The sequence below is a fragment of the Ipomoea triloba genome, chromosome 15, assembly GCF_003576645.1.
Source record: "Ipomoea triloba cultivar NCNSP0323 chromosome 15, ASM357664v1".
NCBI lineage: Eukaryota > Viridiplantae > Streptophyta > Magnoliopsida > Solanales > Convolvulaceae > Ipomoea > Ipomoea triloba.
Window position 1 is genome coordinate 21866018 of NC_044930.1, and position 13432 is coordinate 21879449.

A 13432-nucleotide genomic window follows, 5' to 3' on the forward strand; every position below is an offset into this window, starting at 1 on the left:
TTTAAACCATTGTTGATGAGGTGGAATGTATAGAGGGGACTATAACCACAGGAATTGGACTGTTAAGGTTGTTTAGTAAGTTGAAAATAAGGTAAGTTGGAGGTGAAATTTAGGTATTCACTAGTTAGAAGCTTTTATAACCTGCCTGATTCCAAAGTTTTTAAACTTCACAATTCAAATTATATTGAGGGTGAAGTAGATTNATCAACATTACAAACCAATTGAATTCATTTTCACCAGAAAATTTTCAACAATTCATAAAGCAGCTAACAGTTTCTGAAGAAGCTTTGTACCTTAAACCGAGAAGCCACCGAAGAAAACTTGTATGAAGATCTTGAAGATTCTTCTCCCAAAGGAGGAAACAAGCCAGCAACAAATGTGCACTTCGAAGAATATAATAAATTACGGTGCTCTGCAACAATGTAGTCCCGATTTTTATCTCAGAATGTCTCTGTCTTATAAGTAACCTACAAAAGAAGCATTGAGAAACTAAATAAACTCCCAAAGAAAAACAGATGCACTTGCAAAATGCTGGTTAATTGTGACATGCCTTGCCAGCATAATGAGAGACAGTAAAATCTGTTTCAGAAAATTTTGCTCTTTCAAGTCGTGTATGGCCCCGGAAGTTTTGGAACAGCTTGTTTGAAAACGTCTGATGTGTTGATTTAGGAAACATACTGCATGAATACGAAAATCAGGATAAGGATATGCAGAAAAAAGAAACTATAACAGACCAACACGCACCAATATAGAAGGAAGAACTTGTTATATACCAAGCTTCATCCAACAAAGCAATTATCCCTATTGGCTTCTGCAAAAAGAAACATATAGCTTAGAACTAATACAGAAGAGATTATATCTCTTAGAGACAGGAAAGTCTACATAGTAACCATCAGCAATCAGATATAATAAAAACATGGCATTCTCTTATATACAATAGTCAAGAATGTTTTAAACTACCAAGAAGATGGTATAGTTTCTGAGGAAACCACAAACCTTATAGGTCTTTTGTCAATCACAAATTTTGGAAAAGTATGTCATTGCACACACTCATTTTTCTGGCAAATTTTTCTATAATCATCTTTCAATTGAACCCCCACCCCCACCCCTACCCTAATTGTTTATTAAAAGAAAAACTAAACTTGCATGAACAAGATAAACAAAACCAATTTGAAAATTTATATCCTGTCAAAAATAAATAAATAAAATAAAAAAGATTAAGTTATCAAATAGTACCAAGCAAAATCAACTTAATCATTCACCCATCTTGCAAAGTTTCATTTCTTATTTTTATTCGAGCACCAGCTAACTGAAACAAATTCCTAGCAAATTATCACTTTTGTTCTACATAGGTGCACTCATCATAAATAGTCTGTCAAAAAAAATTTCAACTTCTTCCCTACTTTATAAATACTATCAATGTTATCTTCATGTTTCAAACTCAACAATTTGATGATGTGGCATTTGTATGATATGACACAAATATTGATTACTATAATCTCACATTTCCAGCAAAACACTGTTAATTTTGTTAGTAAACAGTGAAATGTCATCAGAGACTGGCAAGAACATCAGAACTGTTAACCTTGTCAAAATCAGATAAAAAGAGGAACAACACAGTGTTTGATATGTGACATACCAACTTATTAGTATATTTGATTGTTGAAAACAGTAAGTTACTCTAAAAATTAAAAGCAGAGTTGAACAAGTCACTCAACAGAAGAATTAAAATTTTAATTGAAGAAAAGAAAAGGGAAAAAACAAAAAACAAAAAACAAAAAAAAAAAAAAAACAAAAAAGAAAGCAAAACAAAACCTTCTCTATTAGATCCAAAACATCTTGGTTGTCAATAAATTCAATGTAACTCCAATTAATTTCTTCTCTCTGATATTCCTCCTGCTCCATCTTGAATACATGCTGGAAAATTCCAGTAAAAAGAGTAAAACAGGATCAGTGACGATCAAGCATACTGAAAGTATGCATGTCATTACCACATTAACAAGTACAAAGCACAGTCACTCTGACCTGATTGAAATGCTGTTGAAGCTTTTCATTTGCAAAGTTGATGCAGAATTGTTCAAAGCTGTTTCATGAAAATTCTAAGGAATCAATTAGTGCACTGAGCACAAACCAAGGTCCTCTGAGCAAAAGCTTAGAGATGCATGATTTATTGAAGTGTTCAACACCATATATATGTACAACTAAGAAGCCCCCTCCACTTTCCATTCATATGCCCAAATTAACAACTTCAAGGACCCAAGCTGCAATTGCAGTTCACTTATCCAAAACACTTGCATTTATAATCAAGCAAAAGATCCAATTCTCAGGTTACTAAAGTTCATCTCAGCTGAGTTTAATAGGAAGTTAAACTCAGAAATTTTGACAAGAACAAACCTGTTCTGCTTAAAGCATTCAAATCCATATATGTCAAGAACTCCAATTTGAATTCTCGAATCAGGATCTTGCCCAACAGATCTATTGATCTTCTCAACAAGCCTGAAACATACGCATGTATCACATGGATTTTTCTATTAGCATATTTATATTTATTTAAAGACTGAAAATACTAGTTTTCATATTGGAATAAAAGTTGACCTACCAATCAAATAACTGAGCATATATAGTCTTGGCTAAAGCATCTCGCCCTGCAGCAGCAGCAGCACAATCAAGGGCCTTAATTATGATCCCTTCATGGGTTTGAATTGATCGAGTACAAAGCGAAGTCACCAACAGATTTAAATCACACCTATCGTAAGTAAAATTTTCAAACCATTAAACCATCTAAATACAAGTATAAAACTACCAACACAAAACCAGGAGAGGTGGCAGGAGAACATTCCCCTCCACCTCCCACCCAAAACACAAAACCAGAGGCTTCAGAACAATATAAATTTAATGCTCAAATAATTTAAGTAGTGTCCACTTGTCCATACAGAGCATCTAAAGCACCACATGACAAAAGGAACAGTTAACAGTTCCAAATTGGAATGCAAATAAATATAACCCTATAACTAAAGAAAGTGAGTGCCAAGGATAGAAAAAAAAGGGTAGTTATAGCATCAACCCCCTTCAAAAGCAGACATGAATTGAATTCTTTTTTAGTTTCAAGAAGAAATATGGAAATTATAATAGCCAGTTACTTATCCAAGTTGACAACATCAAAAATAACAAGGCTGCAAGGGGGCAACTTATGTGTTATGAATAAATGTTAGTAGAAGATGACAATCCAACTAATTAAGAGCAAGAGAGTGAATGTTAGCACACAAATAATCAAAGCAGCCAAAAAAAGGAAAAACAAATCACCTATGTAATATAAAATTCACAACCCCCTAGCACATTGCCCAACAATGTCAAACTTAAATTCTTCAGCAAGAAATTTACTCAGTAAAAAATTCAGTAGATAAGGAAAGAAATAGAATGATAATTAGCAATTGGGACAAGAGCAAGCTGTAAACACAAAGAAAGAAAAGGTAAGGGTATTTTCAAAGTAACAAAAAAAGAAAAGAAATCTACAAATGCCACCTACATAAGTAGATTTGCAGCCATTCCCAGATGAAAACTAGACTTCTGGTCTTTTATAGCTGAAGAATCATGCTCTTTTCCTGGAGAAAATTCTATGTTTCCAAGATGCAGAATGGCAGCTAAGGTCCGAAAGATAGCATCCTGATAAAAGAATGAATCCATGTTAGCATTCTACAACTCATACCAAATTTGTTAGACATAATAATTTTAGAACCTGCTCCTCATTACTGATTCCGACAACATCCATTGCCCTCCTTGTCTTCACATATTCCTCAGCATTGCTTACGCCATCCAAGTTGTAGGTCTTACTCTGATTCAAGTAGTGAAAATCGCTAGGATGGCTCAATTTGTACTTCTCAGCATCCTGAAAATGCATTTTTTTTGTATCAATAGGTGTAAATATCTGTAAAAGAAGTCTCCAGCAGCATTGAACAAAAATAATGATAGGTAACAACAGAAAATATTATTCAGAACTGAAACATTTAGAAAGCAAGTACATAATACAAGTTTGATGCAACAAAAAAGAAAAATAATAATTGAGCACATTAGGAGTACATGGAAATCTATAAAAAGAAGAACCAGCAGACAGATGTCCACTAGATTGTTAAAAGTTGAGGCTAACTGATAGCCACTGAAGTATACAGAACCACAGAGGACGGACTAGAGAGAGAGAGAGAGAGAGTACCATTCCAGATGCACACAACTGATAAAAGCAGTGATAATTTCTCTCAGGATCCGTTATCTGGACAACACGAGATCGCTCTAGAAGGTAAGTTCTAATTGCAGCCCCAGATATTCGACCACTTGCATCAAATTGGATCTCGACAAACTTGCCAAAACGGCTGTAGAGATTAAGGGAACTGATGTTAATTATAAATACGTTTGCCAGGTAAAAAAAAAACTTTTCCTTTTTCGCATATATAAAAGTTGACTACAAAGAAAGATCATCCACAATCAAAGACTCTATCGCCCGATCCACAGAGAACAAGGAGGAATAGTTAGACTCTACACCTGACATTGTTTGACACTCAAATTGAAGTTTAAAGTAGACAAATCAAGAAGAGGAAGAGTTGTAGAAAGTCAGTAAAATCACCAGGTGAGAGGAGAAAGTAAGAAGTAAGATCAAGCAAGTTGTTATAATATTATTATGGAGGATTGCATTTAAGTGTTACTACTCTGTATCTTATTTAAATTAAAAGTTGACAGATACCTAAATAAATAAGGAAAAATAAATCCAACTTAAAATTCACTTTTGTCTTCCACCAAAAATCCAACTTAAAATTCACTTAAGTTTCACAGTATTCGCAAACTTTAACAAACACTAATGAACGCTTAACAAACGAACACGAAAAAGATTTTCAAAAACCTTAACAAACGAACACGAACACGAACACTCCAAAATCCTTAACAAACGAACACGAACAACCTTCAATTCGTTCGTTTATGTTCGGTTGGTTAACAACCCTAGCTATAGCATATACTTCGGTAAGTTTGTCAAAATATTTAATTAATTTTTTGGTCAGTTAGTAACTGATCTAGCGTTTGATCACCCGGGTCTATATTATTATTATGTGCTTGGGGCTTTGTGTTGGTTGAGGCTCCTCCTGCAAAGTTTAATCATTTGAGCACTTTAGATTTCTTAATAAAGAAGGTTCTGTATTTTCAAAAAAAAATAAAGAAGGTTCTGTTTATTAAATATTTATATTAATTCTTGTTTGAGTGTTTGACATAAATTAAACTTTTAAAATATAATTTATACCAACTCGTAGGAAATAGGAGTAAACAAGATTGTTTCTTTGCAGGATAATTGGGTGAACAAAATTATGCTGACTGGATTTATACCAAATACAAGTTATATCACACCTAAATAGTACAAACTAACCAAACCAAATCATATAAAACATAATCTTTAGGTACCATTTGATAAATGCAAATTATGCAATTCCAAGTATTTTGTTTAACAATAGTAAGGTTGCGTTTGGTTGGTGACTTATCCCACTATTTGATTCAAATTCATTAGTAATCATAAAACACATTACCATATTTCATCTCCCACTTTTAAACAATTGAATAAAAATAGGAAAAAAGAAAAAAGAAGAAGAAAAATATTAAAAAGGTCTTTGTCCCTCCATTCAATATGGAACTTCATGTGTGCGTATATACACATTATTTTTTATTTTGATGAATTACTAGTGTCTTACCAGTACAATGCACGGCAATAATTATGATATGATGAATTAAGATAAAAATTTACAAAATGGAAAATCATTGTAGAATTGTATAAATGAAACTATGATGAAATATTATAATAACATCTTACAAATTTTGGAAAACCTTGTGGTCAAGCGGCATAACTGTGGTCCTCCCAAGTGAAAGGTCACAGGGGGCGTTGGCTCTTTGTGATTGTAGGTTGAACACAACAACATATAATTGTCCATGACTAAATACTGGTTTTTTTATAAAAAAAAAAAAAAAGTCTATCGTCATTGCATAAAAGGCAGTCTCAAATCTAAAGGAGTTAATGACATTCTTGGACTCAATATTTTATGACTTGCACTACTTCCAGATAATACCCTTGCTTCTAAAACATATATGATTTCCAAGTTTAGTAATAACCATCATTGTCCCATTACACAAACCAACTGTGTGGTCAATATTTCTCAAGAGTATAACTGGAGTACATACTTTCAGCTTGAGTTCATGATTAGGCACACCAGAACACTTGATCTCATTCAAAAATTCAGGCTTGTGCACATCAGCTAATAGATCAACATTTGAATCTGATTTGCAAGCACTGTCAAAGCTGAAATATGTATTTCCTTCACATGTGTTTAAAGAAGTTATATATTCATTGATAGAGTTAACCACATCAAGTGTTGGAGCCAATATTGCCCTCTTTTCCAAGTATGTTGAATCATAAAAAATATTGGAGTATGGATATGTACTTTCCACAATAGTTGCAATGGGATCTCCAAAGCATTTCAACAAATTCTTTTTCTGGAATAGTAATGTCTTCACATCCAATTGTTTGCCCATGAATTTCTTCATCTCCTATGTTCGCAATCCATTCTGAAAATTGCTTTAGCTTTTCATAATCACTATTTGAGGATGAGCTTTGGAGTCGCATATCCAATATGGAACTTCATGTGTGCGTATATACACATTATTTTTTATTTTAATGAATTATTTGTTTATTTATTTATTTTGATTTCAATTATATTTTTTACCAAACAAAGAGATTTCTTTCACTTAAATCTACTACAATTATTAAGTATTTGATTCCAATTACATAAGCGCCTCCTAGATCTTGACTATTAATTTAGGCCCGTAAAAAATAAAACTTATCATATTTATATTATGGAATAAGGGTCAAATAGGCCACTCAACTGCACACTAAATTGCAATTAGACCATCAAACTCAAAAAGAATGCAATTGGGTCCCTGAACCACACAAAATCATGCAATTAAGCCCAAAATGACTTGTTTACCTTAAATTGTGTTGACGTGGCGGTTATCACTAAAAAATATTTTTTAATAATTTTAAATAAAACAATTAATTAACTTTTATTAAAAAAAATAAATAAAACAGCCGCCGGCTTATCTCCATCCATCGAGGTCCAAAGGTCGCCGGTTACCACCTTCGCCGCCGCTGCTTCCTATCAGCTTTCGGTCGCCCACCCGCCGTCGTCAACCGCCGAAGGATGAAGATCAACCAGCCGCCACTTAATATTTTTATGTTTTACCCCCACTAAACAAAATTTCTAGATACACCACTACAAAACCACATTTTCAAAGTAAATATAAAATCACAAAAAAAAAATTAAAAGGTACTCTGTACTATTTTAAGGATGGGAATAGACCAGACTCATACAAAGGGACAAACTGTGTGGACCACGGTCCAAAATGACGTCACTGAATTTTATGTGTTAGAATAATGAAAATTTTTGGGTAAAATAATGTACATTATGTGCTAGAATAATATATTTTATGTGTTAGAATAATGTATATTATGAGTTATAAAAATATATATTGCAACTGGTCGAGAAATAAAATAAAATTGTGCAAAACGACGCCGTTTTTAGACCGTGGTCCACGCAATAACTATTTCTACAAAGGGGCCCATGACTAGGCCTAATTAAGACCTAGCTTGTTTAGTAAAAAGGCTAAGTTTGAGTCCATTTTAAAGCTTATTAAATTAAACAAGAAAGTTTGAACTCATTTCAAAGCCTATTAAACAAAACTAGTTATTGTCCCGTGCGATGCACGGCCATATATAATAGATATATAAATTTTTAGAAAAAATAAATATTACGTATTGTTCATGATAGATTATTATTGAAAAAAACATTAAATGTTGGTATGATAGCAATCATATACACTTGTCCACTTTAAATTTTGTTTGATTTTATGTTATTATTGAAAACTAGTATTTTACCCGTGCGATGCACGGATAATATTTTTCTATTAGATATTTAAATAATAAAAGTAGAGGTTAAATTATAAACAATAAATAATTATAATATTTTTTAGTGTATATTTGTTCAATGATAAGATAAGTGCAAAAGTATGAATAATATATGTCTCGATATGTAATTTTATTACTATTTAAATAAATATGGGAAAAAGTGTAAATAATTTTAAAAATCATTAAGATGTGCAAAGATAATTGGAATCAAACTGTATTTTAAAGTTGTTTTAAATTACCTGATTTAAAACAATTTTGTTCCCATAATTGTTTTTTCTTTTTTTGTATAATAAATATGTTTGAAAGGTTAAAAAAAAATTATACAATAGTGTGGAATTAAAAATATTCGAAATTAAAACATAATGATTTTCATTAGTACTGTAGTAAATTTTCTTTAGAAAGTAAAGAAGATAATAAATTTAATAACAACTATAATATTAAAATATTATTTTAGAATGAAGTCGAATATTTACAAATTCTAAAAACCTTCCTTGTATACAATGTTTGCTGTTGAAGTTGTTCTGGTGCTTTCACTGTCACAAATCAATATTTTCAACCCCTCTGGAGTAGTGACCCTAGAAACTGCAACATATAATTGTCCATGACTGAAGACAGGTTTTTTCAAGAATAGGCCTACATGAGAAAGCGATTGTCATTGACTCTTATTAATTGATTGGTCCCAGAAAGTACATCTTAAAGTTTTCCCCCTGTATAGAGTTGTTCAATAAAGAATATTTATTTTCAAACCCCTGTATAGAGTTGTTCAATAAAGAATATTTATTTTCAAATATAGTAACATAGAAAAGTAATAGAATTGTAATATGTAAAAATAGAGTAACATAGAAAAGTAATAGAATTGTAATATGTAAAAATAGTTTTTAAACATTACTTACTCATGATCTTGAATAACAATCTCCATGAATCTTTTTTTGTCGCCCAGCAACTAATGTAGTGCAGGGTGATTGCATAGATACAATAAAGCCAATCAAATCTATTTTAACAAATACATAATTGTAAATAATTAAATGAGATAACATATGCTAAAAGATGAAGTTATTGTATACTAAACAATATTACCAAATAATTCTGAAGAAATTATATCTTCTGGTTTAAGTTGGCCAAACTCCTTGAATTTATAAATATCATTTGGGAAACTAGTATCTGCATGTTCAATCACTTTTGTGCCCAGCATGGAACTGAGCATGTATTTGTGTTGAGTGGTTTTGAATGACATAGAATTGTTGAAAACAATGAAATTATTTATTGCGTATAAACAGCCCTGATTAAGCATACACTTGAATTTTTCAACATGTAGTTGTTTGAATGTCAAGTGTATACGAGTACCCTGATATATTAATAATAAAATACAAATTGTGAATGAATGTACCCAAAAAAACCAAATTTTACCTATTTTTTCAATCCAAATAAAGCATAATACTCCGTATTAATGTAACAATGATATACAAAATTTAAAAAAGAAAGCAAATAAACCAAACAAAAAACAATAATGGTTAAAGCCTAATAATAAATAATAAATAATAAATAATAAATAATAATAATAATAATAATAATAATAATAACATAAAAACAGCAATAGTTAGCCGTGAAACAAAAAAAAAAACCAAATATAAATAAACCGTACAAACAAATTTAAATAAACAATATAAATAAATTAGTAGAGAGGTTTTGAACATATATATGAATTCAAAAATATATATATTATGATTCAAGAAATATATATATATATATATATATATATATATATATATATATATATATATATATATATGTCAAGAACATATACATCCACATCTTCCAGCACAGATTCTAAGGTTGCTCCTCGGTTGTTCTTGACTTCGTAAAGACGAATCAATCGTACTTTTATTGCCCACGCAGTATTGTAGACGTTTATTTTATTTAGTGCAACAAAAATAGGGGCCATTATAGGTAGATTTTTCTTCGCTATGCTATGAGGCTAAAGTGCTAAGATATAGTGAAAGATGTGAAATTGGTTGAATGATTGCATGATTTATATAGTGATATGAGAATTTATTAGATAAGAAATTTATTTGGAAAACTTTAAAAATAATTGATTAATAATAATTATTGATTGACTATTTATTATTTTTTTTTGGTACAAATAAGTAAATATTATCCTAACATTTGACCATATTCTACAATGTACCTAAACTCATATGCAATCTATATTCATACCCATCACTAATAAATAATATAAATAATTATCTATATTCATACTAATAACTAATAAATCATATAAATCATTATAAAACTGTATCCATTTATATACGCATAACTTGTGTATGCACTTATATATACATAAATATCTATATAATGTACATATACATTATATTATATTAATTATAAATATTCCACCTTAATAGTTATATATATATATATACACACACACACACACAGACACATACATACATACATACATACATACATACATATGTATGTATTTGATTAAATAATTCATCTGAACCATCCATTTGATTAAATAATTTGACCGCCATTTTTTCTACCCATTTTAGGCCTAACTCTCTTTGGCTCTTATTAGTATAGTAGATATTATTTTTTGTTTGCATTGTGGTGATATACTTATGTAGTTATGTATTAGTTTTGTATTAGATATATTTCTTAAATTATTTAGAAATACTTATTAAAGTTTTTAAAAAAGACTTAGCATGTATGCTTTAAATAGGCTCAAAGTAGGACTACTTTGAAGCCTTTTTAATGCAATTGTTATACCATGGAGCAGGGTTCATATTACATTGTGAACTCTGATACAAAAATTATGTACCTACCATTAACAGTTTCTGTACATGTAAACAAGTAACTTGATAATTACTGATACATAATATAATTTTATACCTTCAATTAACACATAATATGATAGTTATAGGTACAGAAACTATCAACTGCACATGCAAGTACAAAATGCGTCAATTATAAATACAAAATTTGAAAATTATTTTTGAACCAAGATCTACAATTCAAGGTAGACCCTAGCCCATGGTATAATTTACTTTTTTAATGACCTACTTAAAATAGAATTTTAAAAAAGTTCCAGGCTAATTGTAATTTCAAGCTTGAACCTAACAAAAAGGTTAGATACAATTATACAAATTTAGACTCACAGCTTAAATTTTTGTAACAGGTCCAAACTTATTTTTTAAAGCTCATATGGACTCGACATATTTCCATCACTATAATAATCTACTATACTAATAAGAGCAAAAAAGAGTTAAGCCTAAAATGGGTAGAAAAAATGGCGGTCAAATTATTTAATCAAATGGATGGTTCAGATGAATTATTTAATCAAATAGATGGTTAAGATAATTCAGATTAATATTATTAATAGAGATTACCTAATTTAACCTTACTTTTATGATTATCCGTTAAGTTTTCCGTTAAATATTCTCTTCTCCGTTAATATTCCGTTAACTTTTAACTTATCCATTAATTTATATAAGAAAGGTCTTAGGTTCGAACCGCATCTCAATCAAATTTATAAGAAAGGTCTTAGGTTCGAACCGCATCTCAATCAAATTTATAAGAAAGGTCTTAGGTTCGAACCGCATCTCAATCAAATTTGACATAATTAAGTTTCTCACTCACCGCATCTCAATCAAATTTGACATAATTAAGTTTCTCACTCTATTTTACTCTTATTAAATTAAATAAATTAGTAGCTACAACAAAAAATGATACATTTCTTTAATTTAGAATTATGTGTCTACAATACATTTATTTGAAAAATTATTAATTATCAAAAAATTAAATTAAATAAGAGAAATAATTTCATTAGTTATATTGTCTTTATTTTCTCTCATGCAAAGATTCTTTACATTCAAATTTATTAATTGATATTCATTACATTGTCCATTATCTTATTTTTACAATATCTTGTAATTAAATATCAAAGTTATAATACAAAATTTATGTTATATATTTATTTACCAAGTATTTTATTAATACTATGAAAAAAAATTTTAAAATTGTTTGAAGCTAATTATATTAACTACTTGGGGATTGGTTGACAAAAAGAGTACTCAAATAATAACCCAACAAATTGAAGTGGAATCACTCTATTTTACTCTTATTGAATTAAATAAATTAGTAGTTACACCAAAAAATGATACATATGTATTTCTTTAATACCATGAAAAAAATAAAAAAGAATAGTTTGAAACCAATCATATTAATTACTTGGGGGATTTGTTGACAATGAAAGTACTCAAATAACCCATTACCCAGCAAATTGAAGCGAGAAACTACCTTTTAATATCTTTGGAATACATAATATTTTAAATTTTCTAATTTGTATTAATCATTCAACAATAATGGTTGAACCAAATGAACCTCGCCAAGCAGAACACCTAAAGAAAAGTCCATAGCTCCTATATCATAATCTCATTGCATGACGTTGTCATCTATGCTACCAACAATATCCGAATTGCAAATAACACACTACCAACAAAAAGGAAGAGATCAAATAGTAAAGATGAAGACAATGACAATGCTACTCAAAAGAGAATTAAGAACCACTTAGAAAAATTCAAATTAAAAGTAGTATTTATTTAGACTATCATTTTTAGACCAAATATTTAGACTATCGATTTTACAAGGTTGTAAACATTTATTTTAGTAATAATTATAATGAATTTTCTATATTATCTTGGACTCATATATTTTGAGTTAGATATTTAAATAAAAAACTTTGACATTCAATTACCTATGTATAAATTTCTCATATATAATTTTGCATTGATATACTTTCAAATATTTATTTAAAAATAAACATTGGGCATTAACCCATTTGCGTATAAAGCCAGTATATATAAAAGCATTTAGAACGAAGACGAAGAAAAGCATTTTGTTTTGCTCTCAAAAAAAAAAAAAAAGCATTTTGTTTTATTTTTCTCGTGCGGCAATAGCGTCCGACGCGCGTCATTTCGCAACTGACACGCACTCTCTTTCTCTCTCTCTCTCTCTGAAGGACAGGAAGAGGAAGGAGATGTACTACGCAGAGGGCGCTTTTTAGCCAGGTCTCACTCTCTATCGTTATAATACGCCATTTCTTCTCTGTTCATAGTTTTCCCACAATTCTCTAAATCTCACTCGTCTTCTCCTTCCCTGATCAGATCACCAAAACCCTAGTTCCTTTTCTCCATCGTTAATCCCTTCAGTTTCATAGGATTCCGTTGATTATACTGCCTGCACTTTCAAAATAATTGGATTTGATTTAGATTATATTAGATATTTCAATCTTTATATGTGCACGCATACAGGAAGAGAGGTGAACTGATTGATAGTAGTGTTGTAGTAGGAATAGGGATGCAGAGGCAAAGTCCGCCGAAGCATAGGCACGATGGGACTTCGCCTTTGCCATTGGGAATGGATTGGAGTCCGCCCCCCAAAAAA

At 30.3% G+C, this 13432-nt stretch overlaps 1 protein-coding gene across 1 annotated transcript; it reads right to left on the bottom strand.

The window, feature by feature from the left end:
* Positions 1–210: 210 nt before the first annotated feature.
* Positions 211–4639, bottom strand: LOC116007155 (myosin-15-like). Its single transcript, XM_031247757.1, has 11 exons — positions 4616–4639; positions 4208–4364; positions 3737–3886; positions 3527–3663; positions 2600–2746; positions 2395–2496; positions 2026–2083; positions 1816–1917; positions 745–811; positions 551–677; positions 211–467 (listed from the first exon to the last, which is right to left on the bottom strand). Exons 2-11 carry the CDS (start codon positions 4208–4210, stop codon positions 248–250), a joined length of 1113 nt encoding a protein of 370 aa, XP_031103617.1. The 5' UTR covers positions 4211–4364; positions 4616–4639; the 3' UTR covers positions 211–247.
* Between the last annotated feature and the right edge of the window lie 8793 nt (positions 4640–13432).